Genomic DNA, 27,760 nt, shown 5'->3' with positions numbered 1-27,760 from the left:
TTATCTTTGAAACTACAATAAATAACTGGCCTCATTTATTAACTATGTTTTAAACATTCATTACAAAAAACAACATACATTCTTTAAAAAAAATATACATCCTGAAAATGCATTTCAAAAATGTGAAGTATAAATATCATTGTTAAAAAGTCGGGTGCAGCAGAAAAAGTTACATATACAAAAATAATTTTGTACAAAACGTGCAAAAATACAAAGTCCGACGATTCAGCCTCAAACACATTTTTAATGCAATGCATAGCAAAAGTGTCCAATAAAAATAGTGTCCAATACATGTACGTTGGTGTGTATATAAACACAAACCGAATGGTTATTAAAAGTCAAACTTTTAGAGAAACCACTCCTCAAACTCAGCATCCATAATTACATTACTGCCAAAATATATCCTATTTCAAAGAATTGAAAACAAAGTTTCAAAATAAACTATCAGAAAACCTTAAGGTAAAGAGTTTCCACTGGAATTTGGGGAGAAGTTGACAGTCTGCCCATCAATCAGTTGGTCCATGTTGTTTGTCGCCATAGCGACCGCCCGTCCCAGCTGGTGCGAACCCTGACTGAGCATGCTCAGTAGGTCCTTCATGGTGAGCTTGGCAAGCTCCTCCCCTTCCTGGCTGGTACTCAACGGTGCACCGGTGCTCGTAGCAGGGATGGACTGGCTGGCGCCCATTGACGAGTCGCCAGTGATGAGGCTGGAGGTGATGGCGCTGACTAGCGGGTTCTTGTCAGGCGTCGGGGGCGGGGATGGGTTGTCTCCGCCCCTCCGAGGGGGACGATCTATTTGAAGCTGGGAGACAAACTGCTGGGAGAGGCTGTCGAAGCGGACATCCTTGGGGATGAAGGAAGGGAAGGCCTGCAGTCTGCGGATCAGCTCTGTCTGGCAGGACCTGAAGAGGAGCAAACAAGATCATGTCAGTCAAAATGTAAACATGGCATACAGATGTTTGGTTGTATTTTGGACGACGAAAGCCACCCACTGTGTGCTGAGCTTGCAGCTCATATTATTCCTAGAAGTTGAAGAATGAGTCTGCCGGCTGCTCCCACCAATTGCTATCTTCATTCTTTTGTCTCAATGGGAATTGAATTCTTCCATGCCATTTTTAAAAGACGAATTTTGTCTTTGATGACTAGACAGTGGGTGACAGGCACAGGCTTCTCCTTCACGTGCAATGTTTTTATCTGGTACCTGTAAATTGTAACTGATGGATTTTGTATTAAGTGTACTTCCCTTTTCATAAGCTTTGTGAGCATTGTAATTTCTTCATCTGGAGATTAATGAAGTTTTCTTATGTTTTATGTCTGATGTGGTTACAGCATTACAGTTCAGAAATGCTACCAAAGTAACTCATCTTTCAATCCTACCACCTCACACCGCCATTCCTGTTGCACACTGTACTTGCTCAAACCACTGTATGGTTTGATGGATTCACCAGGGAATAATAATAGCATCATGCAATGTAAAGTGGCTAATGGGTTCAAGATACACTTTCTTATACTACTTATTTTTGCCTGTTTACTTTTACTTTATTTCATCTCAAGGCATAAAAGAATACAGTTTGTACTTAGAATTTATTAGTTTGTATTTTACAATATAAAGATAAGAATAATAACATTTAAATTTGACACACATTCCAAAATTTCCCATTAACCCTACCCCCCCCCCCCAACCCGATACTGACAGTCTTTTACACTGGGTTGGCACACCTCCAGAATCAAAGTCTAAAATATGTGTGTGCAGTTTCCTATATGGTGTTGGAATTTGCCAGGATGGGTATGGTTCCTAGTACATTATGCTAGGGAGTTAGGGTTAATCAGCAGACCCCAATGTCAATGTGTTGTCAGCAGTTTTTTCGGTATCTTCAATCGGTCAATTTTATGATTTGAGGCACCCTACAGCCAGTATATGTAATAGCCCATGGCGAAAGTCATGGTCTATGATATGTGAGCAGATTCGCTGATTAATTATGCAACACAACTGCATCTTGACCTCTAGATTTTGACCAATCAGCGGGCGCTTTCTATATCAGGTCTTCGGTCATTCACCTATTGCGCGTCATAGACATAACTAAAAAAAACTGTCACGCGCTCTGTATTATGTTACGCGAATGCGCGCCCGGCTGTTGTATTACAAAATACTGCATTCGAATTAACCAATCCATTAGTCCTGATATGGGAATAAAATGACGTCACAATTTAGTAGAGTCAAGCCCGATTGGCTGGTGCGCGGCTTGCATATATCTGCATATCTAGACATATCAGACGTTATACAGGAGACTTGGCTCCGTGGATAACGGGTGCTACTCAGACTACCCTACAGCATGCCATGGATGGAATTCATAACTGCCCTTTCAACAAATTTACCTTTAAACTTTGATTTGTTTGGGTCCTCTACCCTGAGGGTTTCATCAATTACCCTCACATTACTACCATAAATTCATAGTGCTCTAACAAGTCCAAGTGTGCTTGTGATGTATAATGGGATTTATGTGTTGGGCAAATGTAAATTCTCAATTGGGTTTTGCCCTTTACCAATTCAATTTTAAAGCACTGTACACACAGTGCGATCAAGAATGCAAAAAAAAAACTTCATGAGCCTCCTCAGTTGGGATTCAAACACACGTGCTGGCTGCAGGTTTGAATAAATTCCAATTTCTTGTATTCCGCTCGCCAGTCTTCCACTTGAAATTAACTCTTTTCAGTTCTAGTATCACTTAACCCCCCCCCCCCCCCCCTTTGTTAAATTCTTCCTTCTTTTCCTTGTTTTCCTCTTTGGCTTTTTTTGTTCAGCCTATCATACACCCCACTTTTTTTATAGAAAAGATAACACAATTTAATTGATAGGATCTGGTTTTCCTGTGGTAGGATGGCTCTGTAGAGGTGCTAGTCACCTGTTCCATCTTGCCACTCACTGGCTTCAGCCAGTGGAGAAGTGTAATAAAATAAAATAAAATAAATAAACAGGACCTCCTGCTCAATGGTGGATACGATTGGCCACTCTACACTGATCAGCGTGCTGGGGTCAGCTGGCTGGTTCAAATCTGATACGGCACCTGGTACCACAATCAATCACTTCTTTGCATCAGGCAAATTCCATATTCAATATTGAGGTTTGCCCTTCGCATGCATAATTTCATAAAACAGCACTGAGTTTACATTGTTAATGAAATGACATCAATGAAGGGCAAATCTAATATTGATTTACTAGGCGCTGTCGTAGAGCTGTCTCATATTGAGAGCTTCCTAGAGTTTGACACCACACTCAGGAGCTACTGGCATTACTCAGGGAGTAACAGGCGGGATTCTTATGGTACAGGTTCTAATGGATCAATTGACCTGACGTTGTCATAGAATTGTCTCATATTGTGACAGCGCTTCTGTGCGTCTGACACCAGACAGACTACGGAGCTACTGGCATTACTCGGGTAGTATGGGACAGAACAGGGAGTAACAGGCAGGGCGGATTTGGGTGTTACAGGATCTAATAGGTAAATCTGGATCAATTTACCTGACGTTGTCATATAATTGTCTCATGTTGTGACAGCGCTTCTGTGCGTCCGACATTAGACATACTATGGAGCTGCTGGCATTACTCAGGTAGTATGGGACAGAACAGGGAGTAACAGGCAGGGCAGATTTGGGCGGTACCAGTTCTAATGGGTTAAGGTGGATCAATTTACCTGACGCTGTCGTAGAGCTGTCTCATATTATGGCAGAGCTTCCTAGCATCTGACACCAGACTCAGCAGCTGCTGGTAGGTCTTCCTGTCTTCCATCAGGCATCCCTCCACCACGCTCCTCAGCTCTCTCTCCTGCATCACCTGTGCCTCCATCTCACCCTTCTTGACCATGGCCTGTGCATGACAGAGAGAAAAAAAACCCGTCACACCACCAGATGACACCAAACATCAACAGTGGATGACAATGTAAATACCAATGTCTATTGTGTATAAGCATAAGTGAAAATTCCCAAAGACATCGTGACATGAAATTCCATGACTTATTTACAACTCTTCCATGACTTTTCAAGGACAATATTTAGAGCTTTCCATGACCAATTCCTACACTGTTTTGGCATCGTAGGAACCTATTGCCCTTGATGCCACTCCCTTTCAGTTCCAGATTGGCTCAAGACTACTGAGCACCACAAAAGCATCTCAATGGCGCATAGAGCATGCATAAAGAGGAAGTATAGTAAACTGGAATATAATATAACAAACATTGTGGGATCCACAGAAATTGGTCATAATAGCAATTGTTCGGTACAGCGATTTTCACACATTTTTCGCGCCCTTTTGATGATTGAGTCGCCGAACTTGTCATTAATATTTTCAATTCCGTAGCAGAACTTCACCAAGTACACCCTGGTAGTTACTGAAAGACAACTTCGAACACGTGCGACTATTGAATCATGTAATTACACAGTTTTTAATAGCCATTTGTCGCTCTTCTGTCGACATTTCCAACAACAATGCTTGGTACTTTTGTACACAAAAATTGGGAGCCAAGGCTGATTTTCGGTATAGCCGTATGTTCGGTATAGCGGTGTTCGGTATAGCGACGTTCCACTGTAATACCGTCGCCAAATATTACACATCATTGTGTATAGGTTGTGCAGGATTCCATGACTTTTCAATGCTTTTCTTTTGGAATATCATCTTTCCCTGCCTCCTTATAAAATAACAAAATTCCATGGCGATTCGATGACTTTGCATTATAGCTTTAAATTCCACGATTTCTCTGGGAGAGTTGGAACCTTGATTAGTGTGTATCAACCGTAGTCTAGTCAACTTCTGGAGACCAGCCTGCCAAATTGGTTGCATCCCTGATGACCAACAGTCTTGTGCATCCTAATGCACAGCAGAGTCTTGATGAGGTTTAGACTATCATTTAAACCAGACTTGTTTGCACATTGCTCCTAGTGCCCAGCCAGATGTTATGTCACAAATCAACCCCAGTGTTCTCCAACCTGTAAAAATAACCCGGTGCCCCACCATGCTTTCTGAGGCACCCTCCATGTTTAAAAAGTTGCCGCCATGCTTTAAAAAAAATGAAAAAGTAATAAAAAAGACAAACAAGTGGGACTACCCTTACCCTCCAGGGTATATTTTGGCCAGAAACTCTGCCAAAAGCAGTAACATGCAACACTTGTCAAAATGACAAGCCTGCCCATTGTAACAATCCATCAGGTCAAAAGTCTCAAGGCCAAACTGCCTCAGAGTCCCTGGTCACTGATGTATTGAAAAAGATGATGCTGAGCCAGTATTGTACTTAACTGTTACTGTGTTAGAAATGGCCTAAAAGCTGTCATCCATACATAAATCAAATGTTCATCTGCAAATAGCGCCCTCAGTATAAAGAAATGTATGACTGCAAATAGCGCTCCCCCCCCCCCCTTTGACGGCATACCAACCTCTAATTTTCGAAGTTGGAGAACACTGAACCCCGATAAGACTTGTACATGTACCAACGTCCCTCGATAAAACTTGCTCTATGAAGATCATACCTCCTGCAACTGTATGGCCATCTCTTGCATAGCCGTCTCGACTCTATCTGCATAGACCTGCTCCAGGTTGTCTGAGAAGGGCCTGGCCTGGCTGTGCCATCTGGCGATAGCGTTGGTCATCTTCCGTCTTGGGCCCATCAGTCTAGACAGAAACCAATTTAAGTAAGATTTGAGGCTTTGCATGGTGGAGATACTTAATAATGAAAGGTTTGCGGAAACACCATGTGCGAATAATTTCTCAACCAAGAGAATGGTTCTGAAAAGAACCAGAGTTATAAAATCGACGTTCCGGTCAGTATGCTCTCAAGGGTTTACTTTCTTAGAGTTTAGCACTCTCCTGAAGACGTTCTTAGAGTTTAGGCACTCTCCTGAAGACGGTCAGAGCATACTGACCGGAACGTCGAGTATATACCTCTGGTTCTTTTCAGAACCATTCTCTTAGTTGAGAAATTATTCGCACATGGTGTTTCCGCAAACCTTCCATTATTTAAAAACAAATTTCACAATCAGAAATCGATTAGTGCCTGTGATCCAATGGTCCTAGGTGCAAATCCCACAATAAATTGTCAATGGTCAACTGAAACGTAATCAGTTGAACAAACCTGGACTGATACAACTTTCAAATGACATTTCAAATTCAATTGCAAATTTTACCTGTAGTGAAGTCACTGTAGGTTAAAGAACATCAACGTGTGCAACACAGAATATGCAGGTTGCAGAACCCAAATGCACAATTTTCATAGTTAAAGGGGCACTAGGTAATGAAAACCCCGAAAATGTTATGTTTTGGATTGTTTACTTAGCCTATTTTAAACATCTGGTTGAAAGGAAACCAACCTAATGTCTTACCGTTCCCGAGAAAAGACGAAAAAAGCCCGCTTGTTTACATCAGACATGACGGAGTACGAATATGTTTTTCGTGTCGTTCTCATGTACGCTATACACGTTGTGTGTCTCGGGAACAGCGCGCGGTGACCAATCACCAATGCAAAAAATTGTGGATTCTTCAACGTACAAAAAAGGCGAACACTTTACGCGTACGAATGAAATCACAACTAGCATCAAAACAGCTCGAATTTATGGGGTCTCAAAAGTGGACCCCGAAATTCGTTATCGCAAGCATAATACAGGAATAACACAAAAACGCCCTGTTTTGAAAGGATAGTTGTGTGGATGTTTATATCCTACTTTTAAAAGATATTTCCGATTATCATCACCTCGTTCAAAGCGCGTTTTGTAGCCCAATTGGGCTGTTCCAGGACCTAGTGTCACTTTAATTGAACAGGTTTCAACCAACTCCATCAATTGTGCGCATTTGATGCCATGTACTTATGATTATTTTTAAATCTATGCATTACTGCAGCACAGACAGGTGCCTCATGGTGGAACAGGTGAATTGTGATAGCTACATGTACTGGAGGTCCCTGTTTGAACATTAACTCACTTGATTCCAACTTCTTTCAAGTCACTATCAGTCAGGGTTAGAAACACTCTCAAGTCCACGTCCTGCTCCTCAAATATATGGAAGTATTTAGTTCTCAATCCCAGACTCTCAAGAAGGCTAGCAAGGTCCTGGTAAGGGTACTGCTTGTTATCAGCGGGTTTGTCATAGGGTGCGTCCTGGGTTATGTCACTGGACAGGGGGAGCACGCTGGAGTGGTAACCCACACCGTTTGTTGCGTAAGCGTCCATGGTGGGATTAGTAGATTGGGATTGGTGGGGATGGGGACCGGCTAGCAACGGCATATTGGGCAATGACCCTGGTACCCCATGTTCCTCCCTCCTCAACCCACTGGTGACCAGAGGCTCAGTGAAGAGCGGATCCACCAAACCGAATCCCCTGCGCGTCAGGTCGGCCGAGATCATCTGCGACAGCTGGTCGGAGAGCGCCCCCGCAAACCCCGCATTCTCCGAGGAATTTGAGCTCGGGGTCGGAGGGAGGCTGAAGCTTGAGGTCTCCGACGATTGCTCGTCAGCGCTGGAATGACTGCTGCTACCGATCCCCAGAGCAGCGGCGAAGCCCCCACCCCCGCCGCTGCTGTTACTGGAGGTGCTGCTCTTGATGGTCAGGGCACCGGAGATGCAGAAGGCAGGGTCATCATCGTCATTGTTGGCAGCAGGGTAGTGAGGTGGGAATGGATTCAGCCACACGTTGTCTGCAATGGGAAATACAACCATCGGCAATGTTCTACAACTTTCTTTAATGGCATATTGGATCATTTACTTTAGTATGCATTTTGTTTATTTCCAATAACACCACCATTTAAAATCGTTGGAAATCTTACCTGTTGAACTTACAGCTCAGCAAAACATTTCAGCTCAGTGGATATTAAATTTGTTGAGAAACCAGTGAAAAACCATGCATTTATATAACCTTTTTGTTTTGTTTTAAAAAATCAGTCAATTGACTGATTGTTTGAAAATTGGAAATCACCTACATTTCTTGACTTCTTCAAAATGACGGCAAGCCAGATGCAATCATTTCACGGGGTGTTTATACCAGTACGATCTTTAATCCAAATAAGCTATTTTGATAATAATTTGGTAGGTTACTTTTGGGATCAATGCATCCTTTAAAGGGCTCATGTTTTATCTGAAATATGTTAAGACTGTATCTTCTGAAAAAAATGTCCCTTCTTGACTAATGTGCTTACTCTATAAATCGGATAAAGTTCATTCCCATGACTGCAGGTAGATCCCACCGAAGTACAACTGTTTCTTGTTGCAAGATTGAGAAAATTTCAATCTTGACAAAATGTCGATCTTGTTTCCGTGGGTAACGTATTGCAGATTATCTTCAAGCAAACTTGTATCCTTGATCCTGATTGGTCGATCCATGGCAACAACAGTGTGATATGAGGCTGTATTGCACGGTCCATATCGCACCCTGCGTATTGCGCTATTCCAAGATGCTAGCGACATTCCAGCATGCGCTAAACCGCTAAAAGGTTCGTGTAAAGCGATGGTCCAACTTTACTGCGCGTCAAGTTTGCTTGAAGATAAATTCGTTATCACGCTCGCGCTCGTGGAACACAGAAAAATGTAGTGCGTCTGTGTCCCACATAGACGCACTACATTATTCCATGTTCCACTTGCGCTCACAGGATAACTAATATAGTCGTCATAAGGGAACAAAATGCAGGAAATTTGAAACCTACTACATGTATTTTCGGAGACTCTTGACGATGCTGTTTCTTCTGGGTTGACCAAGGCTGGTACGTCCGCCCTACTTAGCTGGTGCCCGATCGACTGTTCTGCTTCTATCTGGTATGCTACATAATCGCCTGGTAATGCATGGCCTGCATAAAATATGAGATCATTTATACATAAGTTGCAAAACATTTCAAACTGCGCAACATTTTACTTATGACACATTACACAAAAGTCTTATAGTGCGTAAATCCGGGACTTGTGCAACAAATTGTGGTGTATTTTGCGCAATCATTTTAGGTGGCGTAAGTTGTGGCGTAGCAACTGAAAATGACCTCCTTTACAAATAAATCGTGATCGTCGTGGAGCCTGTCATTGCACAACTTATCAAGGTTGGTACATGATACCCATAGCTTTGTGTTTGATAAAAAAAAGACCAAATATTGTTTAAAATGACAACTTCAGTGATTCAACGACTGTTTTGTGAGCGAAAAAAATCATACACAAACAGCAGTCTTATACGCTGTTATTATCCTTTTTCAAGATGTTTACATTATTTAAAAGGTTACGCAGCTACACCACATTTCTTGAAATTGATTGTAAGTTTCCTGCACAGCTGTGCAACAAATGAGTAGGGTCAGTCCTACGCGTGGCACATGTATGCAACTTTATGTGATATTGACTAATGGTTTAAAGCACTATACATGGTTTAGGCAGAAATGTAGGCTTGTGCACAAGTACAGTGGGACGTCGCTATACCAAACACCGCTATACCGTACATTTGGCTACACCGAATATCATCATTGGCTCCCGATTTTTGTGTACAAAACCAAACGAATATTGTTGTTGAAAAATGTCAACAGAAGAGCGACAAGTGGCTTTTATTTCCCTATAGAATAGAAAGGGAAAGCCACCCATTGCTGAAGGTGGTAAGCTCAAAAACTGTAATTACATAATTCAATAGTCGGCACGTGTTTAAAGTTGTTTTTCAGTAACTACCAGGGCGTGCAGGGTGAAGTTATGAAGGGCGCTATTTATTGAAAAGTGAGTATCGGAGCACCGGCAGCTTAAAATCGCTATACCGATCGATCGATATTACATGTACAAACATTTTCTGTGGATACCGCGATGTTCGTTATAGCGGCGTTCCACTGTACCTGTATATATTTTTGTAAACCCAACAACTAGGGATTCTGAGCTAACAGAGCTAGCACAGAATGTCTTTGTTAGCACAGATTGGTGCTAATTATAAGTGCACAAAGCAATGGTTCAGGGGTGTGAGTGACCACTAAAAAATATAGCTGAAAACAGCTGGAAAAGGTGTAAAAAAGCTGAACTTTGGAAATCTCTTATACTTTTGTACACAGCAAGTGAAGGAAAAAAGCTGAAATCAGCTTTAAAGGTGAGATTTCACACCCCTGATGGTTAGAGCAGCAATATAGATTTGAGCTCCAAACTCACCGGCACTTGGCAAGACGGCTCCCAGTCTCCCTCCTTTGCGCTCACTCAGCAGCTTGGCCAGCGTCTCAGGGCCGTCCCGGATACTGGGACCTTTGGTCTTTGACCTCCCTGATCTAGCGTGGGGTCGGTTGGGTCGCTGGTAGCTTTCGTCGGAGGATGACAGATCAACTGCCGGGAGTTGAGCTGAGACAAAAATGACAACAAGACAAGTCAGGCCTAGTACAGCTGGTCCCAATGCCATGGCACTGCTTAACACTTTAGCAGAAAAATGTGATAACCTGCAGTACAATTCCAAAAGTCTAGTAGCAGGTCAATCACAAGTCCTGTCAAAATTCAAATCACAACTCAATCACAGGTCAATTACAGTCTTGTCTCAAGTCAATCACAAGTCTAGTCACAAGTCAATCAAAAGTCTTGTCACAAGTCTAGACAAGTCAGCTAAGCAGAAAATATTGCTTAGCATATCTTTTGTGCTGAGAACCAGTCACATGCAAAACCAATCGCATGACATTTGTGCTGGTAACCTGATTGTGGTAAGCAAATTTGTTTTCATGCTAAGCAAATTTCTGTGCTGAGGAGCTCAGTGAAATAAGGCCCTTGTGAAATAGGTACCTGGTTCACTACGGAGGCCGCTAGGGGCCATGCCTTGGCTGTCAATGAGGCCAATGATTTTCATGTGGCCATTCAGTAGCGCCAGCGACCGTGCTGTCTCACCCTTTGCATTCTTGAAGTTCACATCAACACCCTAAAAAGAAAAAAAAATAAGAGGATGAAGGATTTGTCTTACACAAATTAGAAAACAAACATTAGGAGCTCTCAACTGGAATAATATACGACAGAAATTAATAGCTCTGAATGTCAGGCCATGAGGTCAGTTCTGAGCAGCACCTCAAGATCAACATGTTCTGACCTTTATCACATAAGTAATTGTAGTAAAGCCTCTTGCCCAAGAACACAAGCACCATGATCTCAGTCAGGGTTTAAACCGACAAACAGCCTCAGACCAGTTGGCTACTGTTATTGTTTTACCATGACAATGACAAGGTACACTTTGTCGGGTGCCTGAAGAAGGTCGTAAGGGCCAAAAATGGGTCAAAATGTCAAATTCGGATTTTGCAAGTGATCGATAGAGCTTGGAAAAATCTTTCATTTAATATGCATATTGTCTCAAGGGGGCACGTCATTCTGATGTAATTAACAGTAAACAAAAGACGGAAGTATAGGTTTTTCATTATTTGTGCCTGGCAAAAGGTCCTAAGCGGGTAATTCTAATGTAACAAAATGTTCCAAGCGCGCTAACGTCTCATTCAAGTGGGTACGCAGAGCCAATTTTGTTCCAGGCAAAAAGTCCTAAGGATTTAACATGCCGCTTAAACGTACGTTTAAGGCTTGGGAAGTTCCCGGTAAAAAGTCGTTAGAATAAAAATTACAATAACTCCACAATTAAGTAACACTTTGGCATAAAAATGCACAACATTATTTTAATTATTAACGAATTTCATCAGTCAAAATTCCAACCTTATGTGATTTTTAATCTAGAAATGGCAGCACAAAACCTTTAAACTCAATTATCTCCAAAAGTGCTTTTTGCGTGCTTGGGCTGCTTACGACTTCTTCCTCGTCACACGACGACTTCTACAATAAAAGCACTGAGCACACTCACATGTTCCAGTAACAAGTTGACAATGATCTCATGGCCCTCTGCAGCAGCCATCATGAAGGGGGTGATTCCAAGTCTGGGCTCCCTGGAAGGTCAAAAAAGGAGGAATAATGACATTTGTTAGTGGGTACGTGTGGTCTAGCGGTAGAGCACAGGATTCATGATCGTGAGGTTGTGGGTTCAAGCCCCGCCGTGGCCATGCGTGTTGTGCCCTTGAGTAAGGCGCTTTACCTCAATTACTCCTCTCAACCCAGGTGTTAAATGGGTACCGGCATTATTCAATGCTGGGAAGGTAACAGACTCGCTGTGGAGGAGGTATGGCGATCCCCCCACAGCAGCATATGAGTCTGGCCCAATCGCTAACGAAAGAGAGATGGGCACTCCGTTCCTGTGAACACAGGTTCGTCCTCCTTTACCCTGTACTCTTAGTGGGTAGGGCAAGCTTCAACACCGAGAATTCAGACTTTCTGCAGATTCTGCAGACAGTCAACACTTCAGCCAACAATCGGCTAACACAAAGCTGAAATAATATGTGCACTGTGGATTCTGCCTTTACAAAGACAAATTAACACAATTTCTGTTGGAATTGATTTCACATCATCTACCTGGCGTTGACGTTAGCACCATTGTCAAGCAGGAACTGAACCACTTTCTGATGGCCAGCGTATGTCGCATAGAAAAGCGTCGTCCATCCCTTATTATCTCGGTTTTCCAATTCTGCACCTTGCTAGGATGTTAGAAAAGAAATGAGTACAAAATGAGCCCACAACATCATCATGACAAAAACCATTTACCGGTTAGTTCAGTGGAAAATGTTCTAGTCCATCTGTGCTGCATATTAAGCTTGTGATCGAGAAGACAAAAAAACATGATGTGGAAGCTTGAACACTCAGCTGCTAAAACAGAAAATAATGCATTAAGCACAAAGTAGCCCCGATTCAGTCTCTACCGGTACCAACTCAACTATGCCTTCCTATCTGCTTACAGTCCGATTTTGATCTATTTATCCAAATCAGCTTGAAAACGAAACCTGTACACAAGTTTTTTCCTCACTTGGTATATTTGTTGCTATAACACCTCACCCACAGATTCCGTATCTTGATTGTCCGAGAGTGAGTCACCTGGCATTTGCTATTTTTGCTATCTTGCTGTGCACAGCCAAATGTACTACACATGTACAATCAAGGTACTATATAGCCGTAGCAATCATATCAAAGTACTATCATGACTACATGTATACGCATTGTGTGCAAATGCATACGGGTGTGTGTGTGCGTTGTGCGTTGTGTGTTGCGCGTATTGTTCCCAAGCGCTAGCGCTACAGAGCTGGGTTCAAACATTTCGTTTCATAGTTTGGAAAAGTGCAACTTAATTTTCAACTAATTTCATATTCAAATAGAAGTACATTTTAATTGTATTCAGATTAAATTAATCAGTTATCACTTAAAATCATGCAGAATCTGTGGGAGAGATGGATATGAGCAAGGTACCTGGACTAGGAAGTAAGCCACGCTCTCGTTGCCACAGCTGGCCGTCAGCATCAGCGCGGTGGCGCCCTTCTCGTTCCTCAGGTCCACCTCAGCTCCCGCGTCCAGCAGCAGGTTGACAATGTTGTCATGACCAATGTAGCTGGCATACATGAGCGGTGTCCAGCCGCCCCGGTTTCTGTGATTGATGTTGACTTCACCACTGAAAAGAAAGGTTGGAAAGAGAGTTGTAATAAAGTGATCACGAGTCCTAACTTAACAAATACTCTTCATTCTGTGTCAATTGAGAGTCCCAAATATTCATCATTACACTCGACCGAACAAGGTTTTCAACAGAAACATGTGGCTCATGTTTACAAAAAGCCAGCCGAACTCATATCATTACTATTCAGTAAACAAAATTGATGTCCATACAGTAAACATGAAGTCCAGGATATTATGCCAGCAATGTTTGTAATTTCAATTGAAAATAATTTAATTTTTGAAATGATGGGTTCTTCAAACTTTCCCCATGGAGAATGAAGCCAAATAGTGGAGCAAAAAGTTAGTCTTCTTCAAAAAGTTGTGATACAATGAACTTCAAATGTTTACATCACCTGGCTTCAATCCAGTGTGCAAACGGTTGTAGAAACTCCGTTTTTCAAATGTGACTTTAAATTTGGCTTGTAATGATGCCATCCTACTATGAAATTATCTTTGCCTTCAAAGAAATTGTTACTCGTTGGACGTTAGTCCGCAAGTTTGGAACTCTCAATACTGTGTATGAGAGTCCAAAAACTTGACAAGAAAATAGACTGGCACATAAAACAACCAGTCCAACACCCCTTTAGTACTGCATCAATCAACTGTGTCAAAAGAAACATCTGGTACCCAGTCTCTACTTCTAAACAGGTGTTAAATGGGTACCGGTATTATTCAATGCTGGGAAGGTAACAGACTCGCTGTGGAGGAGGTGTGGCGATCCCCCCACAGCAGCATATGAGTCTGGCCCAATCATGACTTTGAAAGAGAGATGGGCACTCCGTTCCTGCGAACACAGGTTCATGCCCACTACCTACCCTTCTAAACATCTCTCCACAATCTGCCACTAGACTACTGAAGAGGTCAGTCTTTTCAAACAGTTGGATATGTACATGTACCAGTCTAGTCTTAGGCTTCAATTGAAATCACTCTCGGGTGCAAAAAATTGAAGAAAAGTCTCCTTTAAAAAATTAAATTGAAACTTCAAACTTGGCTGGTGAAGTACTACTGAGGACCTTGTCTTTACCGAGAATGAACATTTTGGAGAATTTGGTTGGTTAAAGAGTGAGTAAAGTGGGCGTGAATAGCCCTGAGACCGACAGTAATGACGTCACGCTTTGTTTACATGTCAGTGTTGTAGTACTTGTACTCGGTACTCGTACCCGAGTACTACTTGAGTACTTTTTTTGGAGTACTCGTACTCGTACCCGAATGTCAAAGTACTTGTACTCGAAATGACGGTACTCGTACTCGGGCAGCAAAGTACTCGTACTCGACATGTCGAAATTGTACTCGATCATTCAAGTACTCGTACTCGAATAGCAGTACTCGGGGGGGGGGGGGGGGATGTTAAACATGTAGCTTCACCTACCATGGCCTTATTTTATCGATACTCACAGTTTGAAATGGTTGATTGGCTTGTTGAGAAATCGAAATTTCCTGATTTTCCTCTGTGCACGTCCGGACAAACACATTTAACAGCTAGCCGTGATTGGGTCTGTATATCGGTCTGACTGGGCCTGGGCCAATTAAGCACAATGAACCATTTGCCGTATGGCCGTATTCGGAAATGCGAGAACTTGTACTCGTACTCTGAAGTACAAGTACTCGTACTCAAAGACCCGTTCGTTTACTCGGAGGTACAAGTACTCATAGTCGTACTCGGCAACCTAAGTACTCAGCAGTACTCGGAAAAAAAGTACTCAACTACAACACTGTTACATGTGCATTTTCCTATGTATGCGTTAGACGGCCCCTACTTCGTCTGGCGTCCCGACTTTGCTCCCATAGGAAAACGCATATAAATAAAGCCATAATTACATCATTAGGTCTCAGGTCTATTTGTTTGCATATTTGTCTGCACTCAATGTCCCAGTCTGTCTGGAGGTATGCCACAGAAGTTGGACAGAAGTCTTTTTTTTTCCTCTCTACACTGGAGGTTTCAAACCCTGGTTGTACATGTACATGTACCTTGCAATGTAGGCACTGACGCAGTCATACAGCCCGATGCTTGCTGCAGTATGGAGGTCCAGGGGTGTCGGCTGGAAGGCTGGATCCTCCCCCAATGTACCCCAGCCTCTCCACATGGACAGGCTCTTGTCCAAGAGCTCAGATTCGCTGGCCTCATCGCTTGCTTCATATGGGTAATCCATCCTCTGCCAAAAACCAAAGACCTTCTGCTAACAAGACTACATGTAGGTTAGCGAAGTACAGCACTAAAGCTGGTCCTGGAGCATATGAAATTCTACATGATATGAATTGATTCAGAATGACTATTGGCTATTCACCGGAACTCTTTCCATGCATCAGAAGTCTTTTTCATTAGGGCCTATAGGCCTAAGGCCGAGGGAATGAAAGTCATAGAATACCGTCCTGCTGAATTTGTAAAACAATGAGCCTTTTTTCATTATTCATTATTCTGAAGCACTAACCAGAATCAGACAAATTGCATGATGTCACTACGTAGACATCATGAAAGTGTTTGGGAAAATGGCCAAAGGGAGGCGTTGGTATGCAGCGCTAGTGCTGGTAACCGCGCGTTATACATTGTATGCACGTATTGTATGTACCGAGTGTTCACTGTACTCTGTTCGCGTGGGCAGATTGGGTTTCGCACCAATGTGGTAGCCTACACAGAATACGACTATTCCGCATTAGAAAAATTGTGTAGAGCGAATTCTGATAAAATTAAAAGTAAACTGTTGAGGCAGATTAATATTCAGGGTAAGGCCAAAAAAAAAAAAAATAAGTCGGTCTCTGGTCAGCGTGCGCGTCGATTTTAATCATGCGCGTCAATCTTTTTTTTTTCCAAAATGTTCCGCTGTAGCTCCAACAGCGCCCTCTATTGCCGCACCTCCTCAATTTTTTTTTTATCAAAGAGCACCAAGGAATGGGAAATTGCACCAAGGCAAATGATCGAGAGCACCACGGCAAATTATGGAGGACACCAGTGTACATGAGGACACCAAAAAAAGACTGCTTTACTTTAGCCTGCAAAAGTCACCTTGGATAGGTTGGTACTGGACAATCATCTGCAAAAGTCACTTTTGCATTGTGCACAGAACTCGTAAAAAATAGAGGTGTCCTAAAGATAAGGATTACCGCTATTCCGCTAGATGATTAGGCAAATCACAAGAAAGCGCGGCAAGATTACCATATGCGAAGTTCACTAATTTTCCTCTGTATTGACTAACAAGCCCCTACTCCTAGAACTATGGTGAGCGGAGCCTCATAGATCTAGAAGCCTGCAAAATTGTCCTTTCACACCTAATCCTCCTTTTGTGTAAACTTCTTCTTTCAGCCCTGCATGTTTGTGTGCACCCCCATGTTAAAGTATGTGCCTCTGTCATGTCTGTCATTTCTGTTTTAGCCTCTGAAGAAGAACTTGCTAAGTTCGCAACGTCAGGCCACATTAATTTTAAGATTTATATATTTCAGGTCCATCCAGTCAGTAAGCAGTTTGCAGCAGTTTTACTTTTTTTTTTTTTTCAGAATCCACCTATGTTAGTTCTGCCCATGATACTAGCCCAGGTTGGACGAAGTCTTCATTGCAATACGACTAACGTAACGTAGGGAGGAAAGGGAGTCCACCAGGGCTAGTCTAAAAATTTGGGACTCTCAATACTGTGTATGAGAGTCCCAAAACTTAAGATATTGAAAACATGCAAAACAAGAAAATAGACTGGCACATAACACAACCAGTCCAACACAGCTTAAGTACTGCATCAATCAACCATGCCAAAAGAATTTAAGAAACATGTGGCATGAAGCGGGAACTAGTCTCAATTTACTACACATTTCTCCATAGTCAAGCCACCAGACTATTGACACTGAATGAAGAGGTCAGTCTTTTCAAATAGTTGGACCATGGTTGGACATGTACCAGTCTAGTATTTAGCCTCATTTTGAAATCACTTGACTTCCCTCTCATGTGCAAAATATTGAAGAAAAGTCTCTTTCAAAAATTGAATTCAGTCTGCAAACTTGGTTGGTGAAATACTGAGGACATTTTCTTTGCCCCAGTGGAATTTTTGGAGAAATTTGCTGGCTAAACTGTGAGTAAAGTGGGCCTGATTTAGTTTTGCACGTTTCAGAGCACTCCAGAGCCCTGTCTGCACCAGGGCTACCCATGATACGTGAGTATGTCAAGAGGTAAAGTACGGAGTATAGGGGCAAACTGTGCAGCGGTTCTGTGTGAAATGTCTGCATTTTGATGGACGTTTTTGTACTTTATTAGTGTTTTGTGCTGCAGACAATTTTGCGGGCTTCTAGATCTATGAGGCTCCGCTCACGCGGAGCCTCATAGTTCTAGGAGTAACAAGCCCCCAGATAGCAATTTCATGTCATCAAAGTCAATTTGAGCAGTGAGAAAATACAATCATTTTCTTAGAAAACACTTAGATTAGAATTTTTCAGTCCACTCTCATAGGCTTTGTACACAGAGTGTTGAGTGAACCTCGTATATGGAAATCTTTCCGAAAGCGCACAACAACACCCCTCCCCCCCCCCCCCCCAATCATGCCCCATTCAACCCCATTGACAATTGCCCTCAAAAATTCGAAACCCTGACCTTATCTCTATATCTATGACATGACAGCCATGACTGCATGTTCTTAATGTCGCCAGTTGTACCGGTAAGTCAAATAAATTAAAAGTGAATTTGTTCTCTTACTAGGAACCTTCCCCGTAACAACACGATCGCCTTTTTCTTGATGATGGTCGACAGGTCAGTCGTCTAATCAGACAAAAGAGGCTGCCATCTTGCTTGTCATATGCAGCGCCCTCAGTTGACAGCTAACGACGCCGGCAGAGTGAACTTTCGGTGAATTTTGGTGAGCAAAATTTTGGTACTTTCCACGTTTTTGTTTGACTTTTCAGCTGTCAGAGATATGAGCCCACCCTATACCTAACCATGTCAAAATAATGCCTGTGAAATACTGGGGATAAACATTTGGAAACAGGAGAGTTTGGAAGTTTGAAAAAATTGTATGCCCGTCGATCGAGTTAGGACATTCCTCCATGGTTAGGAGGACGTTCGCCTTTTTTTTATTTGGACATGTCGAGCGCAATTTGAGTCCCCCGCGCAAGTTTAAACTTGCGCACGCAAGCTTTAACTTGCGCGAGGGACTCCCGAAGCATGCAAACTACACCGCGCCATTTAATTTGCGTGCGCATGTTACAACTTGCGCAAAGGCGATCGCAATTTGAGAAACTTGCGGGCGGGATTTTCATTGGTAGCGCCAGTATCACAACTCCAGCAGTACCACTTATGATAATTTATGCTTACGTCACCACAAGTCAGGCACGTCAGATCACAGGACGTAAAATTGCAGTATCAATGGCGATCAGTGGCGGAGCTCCGGGGAGCGGGAGGTTTCGCATCGAATGATCGGTCAACTTCGGAATGTACTGTTAAACTCGTGTTTGAGCAGAGCCAGCTGTGACATGTCGTTCTTCCCATTCCAAACTAACTAGTGCAAACAATTATAATAGCATTCGGTTGTACCACGGAGGTAGAATTACTTGTACTTGGGCTAACTGATCTGTAACTTTGTCAAGTTTAGCGTGCTCGGCGGATACTATTTTACACAGTGTCGGCATTTTGATTACAACGAATAGATAAGGGGAGCCTTCGTTTTTGAAATGACCAATGTTAGATTAACCGGCTTGGGCAGATGATTCGGGTCCCATGCATATTCTTCCATGATTTATTTTTACATTTTAGCATTCAAAAAGTAGGTATGATTACTTTATCGTGAACGCTTGCATTAATTGTTATTTAGTTTGTTTATTTTTACTCTTTTCCTTTTGACACAACCATAGAGAAAGGACATACCGTATTTACATAAACCTTGTTAATATTCTAAAAAAAGCTATTGAATAAAGAATTTATTTTGAATGAATGGATTTGAATCTGTATCAAAATCTTATTTCTGTCGTTGAAAAATCTCCGCGGTTTTCAATCATGATTACTTCCGTGTGCATCCGTGGACTGCGTAACGCCATAACCACAGAAATCCTTGGAGATGCTATGATTTATCCTTTACCCTAGTGTATGGGAATTGGGATGGTTGACCTATCATGTCTCAAGTCAAGATATTTTTCGCAGGGAATAATAGATGACCTGTGAAGCCATGCAGAAAAAGGTGTGTGTAATGATTTTTGTGCCAAAGAGGGTTGGTGGTTTTACCAAGAAAATTACCATACTTTTTTTTAATCGAGGAAAACCATAGGGGCCCACCATGCAAGCTTAAACGGTGCCTTAGGAGAAGTGCATATGGTTGCAAACAACATCAGTTCTAAAACAATTGAAGTAGATGCAGGTATCGAAGGTCGCCGTGTACGGCAATTATGTGCCGAGTCGTAACATTGTACATGTTATACACCCCGTACAATTACATGTACGTACGGAACCCTTGACATGTACATGTATGGGTGACCGTGCTGGTGGGCCTGCTAAAGAAGGACATGCACACGACGATCACGCGCGGACCGACGATGTACATAATTCATAAGTTTGATGACGCTGTACTGTTCACGGCATAAATTATGATAAGTGGTACTGCTGGAGTTGTGATACTGGCGCTACCATTTTCATTGATGAAGAAAAACAAATGTTCGAAACTGTCACAATCGTTTTTAATTTTTAATTCTGTTAGGTAATTGTAATTATTACGCGCTACAAGTACAAGGAGAAATAAATTAATGAATAATTAAATAAATTAATGAACAAATAAATAAAAAAAAAGTGGAATTCAATTAGCGTCAATGAAAAGAAACATTGAGATTTAGCAGTGCTTAGCAGTGCTTATCAGAGTAGAGAAGTTTTTTAGGGGGCGGGCGGGGGCGGGAAGGGGACCAGGCAAGCAATCAAGCACGGTGATAGCTTGGACATGTTGGAGAGAGTACTGAATTTGTTTGAAAATGGAGACAAGTTTCAAGATTTTTTGCCTTGCATAAGTAAAACTAATTAGCGTTTTATTTAGATGTAAATAAATCATAATTTCCTAGGGGTAACCCGTTGTTAACGTAAAAGAATGATTATCATCCCTTCAATTGTTCAAGATTTTTGACATTATTTCATTTACATTATTTTTTAAATGCTTTAAATTATATTACATGTACTGTACAATAAAAAAAGTACTTATTCTTTAAAAATACTAATTTTATTAATTTAGCAATTAATTAAATGGAATCAAGTTATTCATGGTGCCTGTATTAATTAAACTCATCAATATTCTCTCTCAGCAGTGTCAATTTACACGTGAGGACCTCCATCAGAATATGACTCCCAACTCAAATCCAGTTGTTCTGACTCCACGTACAGGAATTTCCATGATGAGATTGAAAGGGGTTTGTCTAACCTTGACTCTGTCCTACTCAACAGGAGAAACAAGAAGATTGGTGGCTTGCTTGCCAAGCAACAGCAACGCAGACACAGACGTTTCAGACGTCCTAGGTCCCCATCTACCATGCCACCGCCAGAACCCCCTGTCAACACTGTAGTTAATCTTTCTTCCTCATCAATATCTGACGCAGAGCACAAACTTCTCTCCATGGGTCTCAATTTTTGTCCCGCTCCCCGTTCTGTGAACCAGGTTCAGCTCAGCCAAGATCTCACGGAATACTACCGTAGAATCCGTCTGCGTGAGTTTTTCCTGGACAGTGAACCGTGTGAGCCAGAGCCTTTTCGAGTCAAGAGTTCATGGGTACCCCCCAAGAATCGTGTGCCAGCCATAGAGACATACGTTCAAGTTATCAATTCCCAAGTCACTAACCCGGACAACTTCCCCCACAGGACTCATGATAATCTCCCCAGAGAGGAGCGCCTGGCTCTCAACTCCTTGCGTTCTCGCACCGACATCATCATCAAGCCAGCAGATAAAGGTTCAGCTGTGGTCATCATGGATCGTCAGCAGTACATTGATGAGGCCCACCGCCAGTTGGATAATCGCACTAACTATACCCGCCTTGACTCTGACCCCACAGGCACTTTCTGTCGAGATATACAACAGGTACTTGACGATATGCGATCACGTGACCAGTTGTCCAAGAAAGCTCACAAATTTCTTTCTCCCTGTGATTGTAGGACTGCCAGATTTTACCTTCTACCAAAGATTCACAAGGCTGGCAACCCCGGTAGACCCATCATCTCCGGTAATGGCTCACCAACAGAACGCATCTCTCTGTTCATTGACAGTTTTCTCAAACCCCTTGTCCCACAGATTTCGTCATACATTCACGACACCCCATGCAGACTTCCTACGCAAGCTTGAAGGAATCAAGGACCAGATTCCCAGCACAGCCATCATTGGGACTTTCGACGTCTCATCTATGTACACCAACATCCCACATGAGGAGGGTGTTCATGCTTGCTCCTTGGCTCTGGCCAAGGCAGGACACACGACTCCTCCCATCAGTGATGTTGGCACCCTCATGAGACTTACATGTATACTAACGAAGAACAATTGTTCCTTCCTTGGTGAACACTATCTACAGGTACACGGCACTGCAATGGGCACTCGCATGGCCCCGTCGATGGCTTGCCTCTTCATGGGCGACCTCGAAGAACGCATTCTTGCCTCGGCCCCATGTCGCCCTTGGATCTGGTGGAGATATATTGATGATGTTTTTTTCATCTGGACCAGTGATGAGGACAGTCTCTTGACCTTCACTAACCACATCAATTCCTTCCACAGAACCATCAAATTCACATCGGAGTTCTCGGCTCACCAAACCCACTTTCTGGATGTCACCGTCCGCAAGCAAGGCAACTCACTAACCACTGACCTGTATTCCACACCCACAGACACCCACCAGTACCTCCACTCCTCCAGCTGTCACCCCAGGCACTGCAAAACTGGCATAGCGTTTAGCCAGGCACTCAGACTCAGAAGAATTTGTTCTAATGATTCCGATTTCTCCCGCCATACACAGATACTGAGGAACAACTTGGTGGCCAGGGGTCACAGCTCTCGCCAAGTTCATCGTGCCATTGCCAGAGCTAAAGCTATCCCCAGAAATCTAGCTCTCACGGGAAAGGCCCCTGATGCCATGGCCAAACCCATGATTCCCTTGGTTACCACGTTTCACCCCAATCTCCCTCCCCTTCGCAAAATCACTAATGACAATCATCATATCCTCCATACTTCAGATCGCCTTGCCCGCGCCATCCCCAACAGCCCCACATTGGCTTACAGGCGTCCTCGAAATCTACGGGACTTGATTGTTTGAGCTGAAGTCCCTTCCTTAGATGCATCCCCTCCCACCCAGCATGGTACTTTCAAGTGCAGTTCAAGATGTGTTGTCTGCCAGATTCATATCCAGGAGTCTGACTCCTTTTCTGGCCACTCTTCTGTCACTACCCACAGAACCATTGGTAACATCACTTGTAACACCTCTAATGTCATATATCTCATTTCTTGCAGGGTCTGTGGAGTGCAGTATGTAGGTGAGACTAAGAATACGCTCAAGAAGCGTTTCTATGCCCACCGGTCAACGGTCAACACCAAGAAACTAGACACCCCTGTTGGTCATCACTTCAACCTGCCTAACCACTCCATTTCTGATATGATTTTGCAGGGCATTGAATCTCTTGGCCATCGCAAGGACTCAGTTCGCCTCAGCAGAGAGAAAGTGTGGATGAATCGTCTTCGAACTATTCAACCACATGGTCTCAACATCCAACTTGGAAATGATTAATCCTTTTCTTCCTCCATTGTCTTCTGTTACAGATAATCCATCTGGTCTTCCTTGTTTGTGTTTACCCATCTTCCCCCATCTTTCATCCCTTTCCACCTCGATACTGTCCCCCCCCCCCCACATCGTCCATTCACTCTCACACTCTTTTGTCTGTTCCCACTCCCTGTGACCTTTGATCCTTCCCCTTTCTGGTCCCTCCCCTGTTTACACAAGACCCCTTGTGGTTTGCCATCTCCCTTTGTTTCTTTCTTCTCTCATCCACCCTCCCCTGCATCTTTCCACACCTTTCACACCTAATCCTCCTTTTGTGTCTCTTCTTTCAGCCCTGCATGTTTGTGTGCACCCCCATGTTAATGTATGTACCTCTGTCATTTCTGTTTTAGCCTCTGAAGAAGAACTTGCTAAGTTCGCAACGTCAGGCCACATTAATTTTAAGAATTAATTAATTGGACGGTACAATATTTCATTTTGTTTTTAAAAATATTTTGCCTAACATTTCGAGCGCTGTGTACACTTCAAAAATGCATAAATTGAAAAAATTTATGAACTCATTACTAAGTTAATTAATTAATTAAATGTATTAGTTATTACTTTAAACAATTATTTTACTTGCAGGCTCAATTCATATTAATGTTTACGTGCTTTAACTTAAAAACGCTATGCATATAAAATGGTAATTATTTTAAAAAGTAAATATAATTATTAATGATTTAATTAATTAATTTAATTTATTAATTTAATTAATTAATTCGAATTAATGAATAAATATGTTGTTTATTTAACAAAAATAACACAAATCCTAATGAGCCATAAACAATAATACCCATCATGAAAGTGCATAAATTGTTCGCATTTTCATACATGTAGATCTCTGAACCCACACAGTCAATTGCAACCTCATTAGCAAAATGCTGTATATAAAATGTTTCAAAAAAGGCATTAAGGCATTGTCTCACGAAGCACAGTGGTGCTAATAATTGGAGAAAAATCTTCTTTAAACATGTTAAAAATAATGTTACATATCTGCATGAGTTTACCAGGAAAATAAATTAGTTTAGCGGCTTGGCATGCATGGGAAAAATCTATGTAGCGCGCAAGTTTAAACTTGCGTGCGCAATTTGTAGCAAGGAAATTAATGCATGCGCAAGTTTAAACTTCCGTGCGTGCAGGTTTAAACTTGCGCGGAAGACTCAAATTGCGCTCGACAGACACATTGGAGATGGTCGGGCGATATCGCCTGACCATCTCCAAATGTTAAAAAAGGCGATTCGTGGAGTCCTAGTTACTTGTACTAAGCCAAGCCTAGCCCCATAAATATGGCCAATTTACTGGACTACATGTACATGGATTTTGTACACTTGGATTTTTAAGTTCTTTTTCACATGTCTATTTTTCGTGAAATTTTCATGTTCAAATTTTGATATGCAAACGTCATGAACGTTTGTAAACGAATCTGGAAATTTCACGTAAAATAGACATCTGAAAAAGGCAGCACATTCTGATTAGCCTATAAACATGATAAAGAGGTTTAGCATGCTTCTAAAGCAAAAATAAAACTAACCTTAAATGTGAAAATCAAAATTTGGCAAAGATCTACATGTTTTTGTACATGTTCCGAGTGTGGCCTTTATTTACGGAGGTACATGGAGTCCAGTAAATTGGCCACATTTATGGGGCTAAGCCAGACAGGGCTCTGGAGTGCTCTGAAACGTGCAAAACTAAATCAGGCCCACTTTACTCACAGTTTAGCCAGCAAATTTCTCCAAAAAATCCACTGGGGCAAAAAAAAGAAAATATCCTCAGTATTTCACCAACCAAGTTTGCAGACTCAATTCAATTTTTAAAGGAGACTTTTCTTCAATATTTTGCACATGAGAGGGAAATCAAGTGATTTCAAAATGGGGCTAAATACTAGACTGGTACATGTCCAACCATCATGACCATATGGTCCAACTATTTGTAAAGACTAACCTCTTCATTCAGTGTCAATAGTCTGGTGGCTTGACTATGGAGAAGTGTGTAGTAAATTGAGACTAGTTCCCGCTTCATGCCACATGTTTCTTCAATTCTTTTGGTATAATTGATTTATGCAGTGCTGAAGCTGTGTTGGACTGGTTGTGTTAGGTGCCAGTCAATTTTCTTGTTTTGCATGTTTTTAATACCTTAAATTTTGGGACTCTCATACACAGTATTGAGAGTCCCAAATTTTCGGACTAGGGCTAACCCAAGCCAAGGAACTTCCCCCATCCGGTTCATGCATTACCATGATTATGTGAATTTGTGATGTTGTCAATCTGCTGCTGAGCTGATGTGTGCATCCAAAGTGTGCTCTAAAAACACATTTTTCCGAAAATGGAAAATCTCAAAATTTCATATTCCTGGCCTTATGCACACAAACAAAATCATTAATTTATCATCTGATACTTTGACTATACATCATGTTTGCACTTTTTTTCAGGAAATTAAAGAGCTAGAATGGAGGACAGGGCACCTGCATGCCTGTTTGCATTTGGTGTGATTTCAGACACACAGTATGCCGACATCGACAACCGCCCCAACTTCACCAAGACATGCACCCGCTACTACCGCAATGCCCTGACACTTCTGAGCGAAGCCATAGACCACTGGACCAGCAGAGATCCTTCGGCGGTGCGGCCAGATTTTGTCATGCAGTTGGGAGACATCCTAGATGGCTTTAACAACGAGGGAGGCAAGGAAGAATCATGGCGCAGTCTGGAAACTGTCCTGGGCCAGTTTGACCGACTGCCTTGCCCAGTGCACCATTTATTGGGAAACCACGAGTTCTACAACTTCAGCAGGGTGGAGCTCATGACTAGTAGGCTGTTCACTGGGGCGGATTTTGAATCTGCTCCGAGGAACTCCAAGTGTCGGTGTTTTCCCGACGTCATCCCCACCACCGGATCAGGCGCGGAGGGCTTAGCTGCGTATTACCACTTCAGCCCCGCGCCGGGATTTCGGATTGTCGTCTTGGACGCGTACGACCAAAGCATCATTGGGCATGCGGAAACGTGTCCCATCGGCCAGGAATCACTGCAACTTGTTCGCTCCATCAACAAGAACAAACTTCTCAATTCTCCTGATGGGTTGTCAGTCTCCCAGAGGCGATTTGTTGCCTTTAACGGTGGGCTTGGGGAGGAGCAGTTGGAGTGGTTGGAAGATTTGCTACGGCGGGCATGCTCTGCCGAGGAAAAAGTCATTGTATTTGGTAAGATGGTGCAGCTGGGTGCCTAGAAACTAGCCCGAGTATTAAACTTGGGCCCTACTTAAATATCGCCGTTTAAGCATGTGGCCTGTTAGGACATGGTCTGTTGATTGTACAATGCAGGTCCCAAGTTCAATGTTAGACTTGGGTTTTCAAATAATTAATGATCCAACCATTTCCCCCAAAAAACGGCCACAGAATTACTAGATTCGCCACCTCAGAGATACAAGTAGAGATTGATGATTAAGATTGAGGTACTAAGGTTTACATACATGTGTGTTATGATGAGTTATCGGCAAGGGCGCTGTTGCAAATACGGCACAAAAAGGGAGAACAAAAGATCCTTTCAGTCCTCGAGCATTGGATCTTATGTTGAAAACGGTCCTCGATCGTATGGTTAGTCTATGGGAGAGTGTTATTACAGGGATAAGGGGAAACCTAAAGCTTTGTCCTTGAGCGTATAGAAATTCACGACTGTTTTTTCAGCAAATATGGGGTCTACATGTACTAGACACGAGTTGTCCCGTGAAACTATGGGGACTGAGGACACTAATGGGACAGCAGAAAGTTCCTCTAACTTCCCGACTTACTGACAAATGCACTGGATATAAAGGGTGTCCCCAGCTGAGGGTTTTACATGTACATGGAGGTCCAACCAAACTAGGAAAACCTTGTCTGTACATAATCTATTTTCTTTTCCTGTATCTCACAGGCCATATTCCAATCTACCCCATAAACGGAGAGCACACATGTCTGTTGTGGGACTACCAGGAAGCCTTGAAGATTTTGCGTTCCTTCCCCTGCGTGATTGCTACGTTCACAGGTCACACCCACAGCTACAGGTACTGCGTCGACGCGACATCAGGGATTCACTTCATCAGCTTCCCTGGCATTGTGGAGATTGGGCCTGGCAGTAATGGTTTTGGGACTGTTCTGGTGTATGAAGACAGACTGGTTCTACGTGGTGTTGGCAAAGTCAGAAGTTTTGAGATGGTGTTTCCCAAAGCAGGCAGCTGTGAACCAGCGGCAGCAGAACATTTATGAAACTGGGATTAGGAGGGGAGGGGGAGGGAGGTGTGATGATCGGTGCAAATGATCACGAGGCCGAAGACTGCGCTCAGACTTACAAGCTGAAAACCAGATATGCATTATTCATTGCACTGAGACACTGTATACAAACATGTTCAATAACTAGTTAACCCTAACCCCGTAGTACTTCCTCAGGACTACCCTGCTAAATCCAACAGAGTCCAACCTGTCTTTCCTGTTAAATCCACTGTGCCTCATTTTCAGTTGTCTGCTGAATCCAACGGAGTCCAA

General features: G+C 42.6%; 2 protein-coding genes across 4 annotated transcripts; one reads left to right on the top strand and one right to left on the bottom strand.

The window, feature by feature from the left end:
* On the bottom strand, positions 1–18,275 carry LOC119735664 (ankyrin repeat and SAM domain-containing protein 3-like). Of its 3 annotated transcripts, none has more exons than XM_038209468.1 (12): positions 18,188–18,275; positions 15,487–15,671; positions 13,279–13,477; positions 12,394–12,515; positions 11,792–11,873; positions 10,741–10,873; positions 10,129–10,311; positions 8,676–8,816; positions 6,962–7,673; positions 5,518–5,659; positions 3,693–3,865; positions 1–902 (listed from the first exon to the last, which is right to left on the bottom strand). In XM_038209468.1, exons 2-12 carry the CDS (start codon positions 15,666–15,668, stop codon positions 455–457), a joined length of 2,517 nt encoding a protein of 838 aa, XP_038065396.1. In that variant the 5' UTR covers positions 15,669–15,671; positions 18,188–18,275; the 3' UTR covers positions 1–454. The 3 variants fall into 3 exon arrangements, with proteins under 3 accessions (XP_038065396.1, XP_038065397.1, XP_038065398.1); XM_038209469.1 differs by having other exon boundaries at positions 15,487–15,692; positions 18,188–18,268; XM_038209470.1 differs by having other exon boundaries at positions 18,185–18,235.
* LOC119735665 (manganese-dependent ADP-ribose/CDP-alcohol diphosphatase-like) lies at positions 18,242–27,760 on the top strand. Its single transcript, XM_038209471.1, has 3 exons — positions 18,242–18,347; positions 25,676–26,443; positions 27,153–27,760. Exons 2-3 carry the CDS (start codon positions 25,693–25,695, stop codon positions 27,482–27,484), a joined length of 1,083 nt encoding a protein of 360 aa, XP_038065399.1. The 5' UTR covers positions 18,242–18,347; positions 25,676–25,692; the 3' UTR covers positions 27,485–27,760.

The sequence above is a fragment of the Patiria miniata genome, unplaced genomic scaffold (assembly GCF_015706575.1).
Source record: "Patiria miniata isolate m_02_andy unplaced genomic scaffold, ASM1570657v1 HiC_scaffold_29, whole genome shotgun sequence".
NCBI lineage: Eukaryota > Metazoa > Echinodermata > Asteroidea > Valvatida > Asterinidae > Patiria > Patiria miniata.
Note: the sequence above shows the minus strand (reverse complement) of the source record. Positions and strands in the feature narration are given on the sequence as shown.

Bases quoted from the DNA above. Each gene is read 5' to 3' on its own strand.
- LOC119735664 (XM_038209468.1), bottom strand. From the start codon at position 15,668: ATGGATTACCCATATGAAGCAAGCGATGAGGCCAGCGAATCTGAGCTC. The intron at 11,874-12,393 runs GTAGATGATGTG...TTGACCTTCCAG, and splicing joins GGTGCTAACGTCAACGCCAG to GGAGCCCAGACTTGGAATCA. The intron at 5,660-6,961 runs GTGAGTTAATGT...GTTTCTGTCTAG, and splicing joins TTGAAAGAAGTTGGAATCAA to ACTGATGGGCCCAAGACGGA.
- LOC119735665 (XM_038209471.1), top strand. From the start codon at position 25,693: ATGGAGGACAGGGCACCTGCATGCCTGTTTGCATTTGGTGTGATTTCA. The intron at 26,444-27,152 runs GTAAGATGGTGC...TGTATCTCACAG, and splicing joins GGAAAAAGTCATTGTATTTG to GCCATATTCCAATCTACCCC.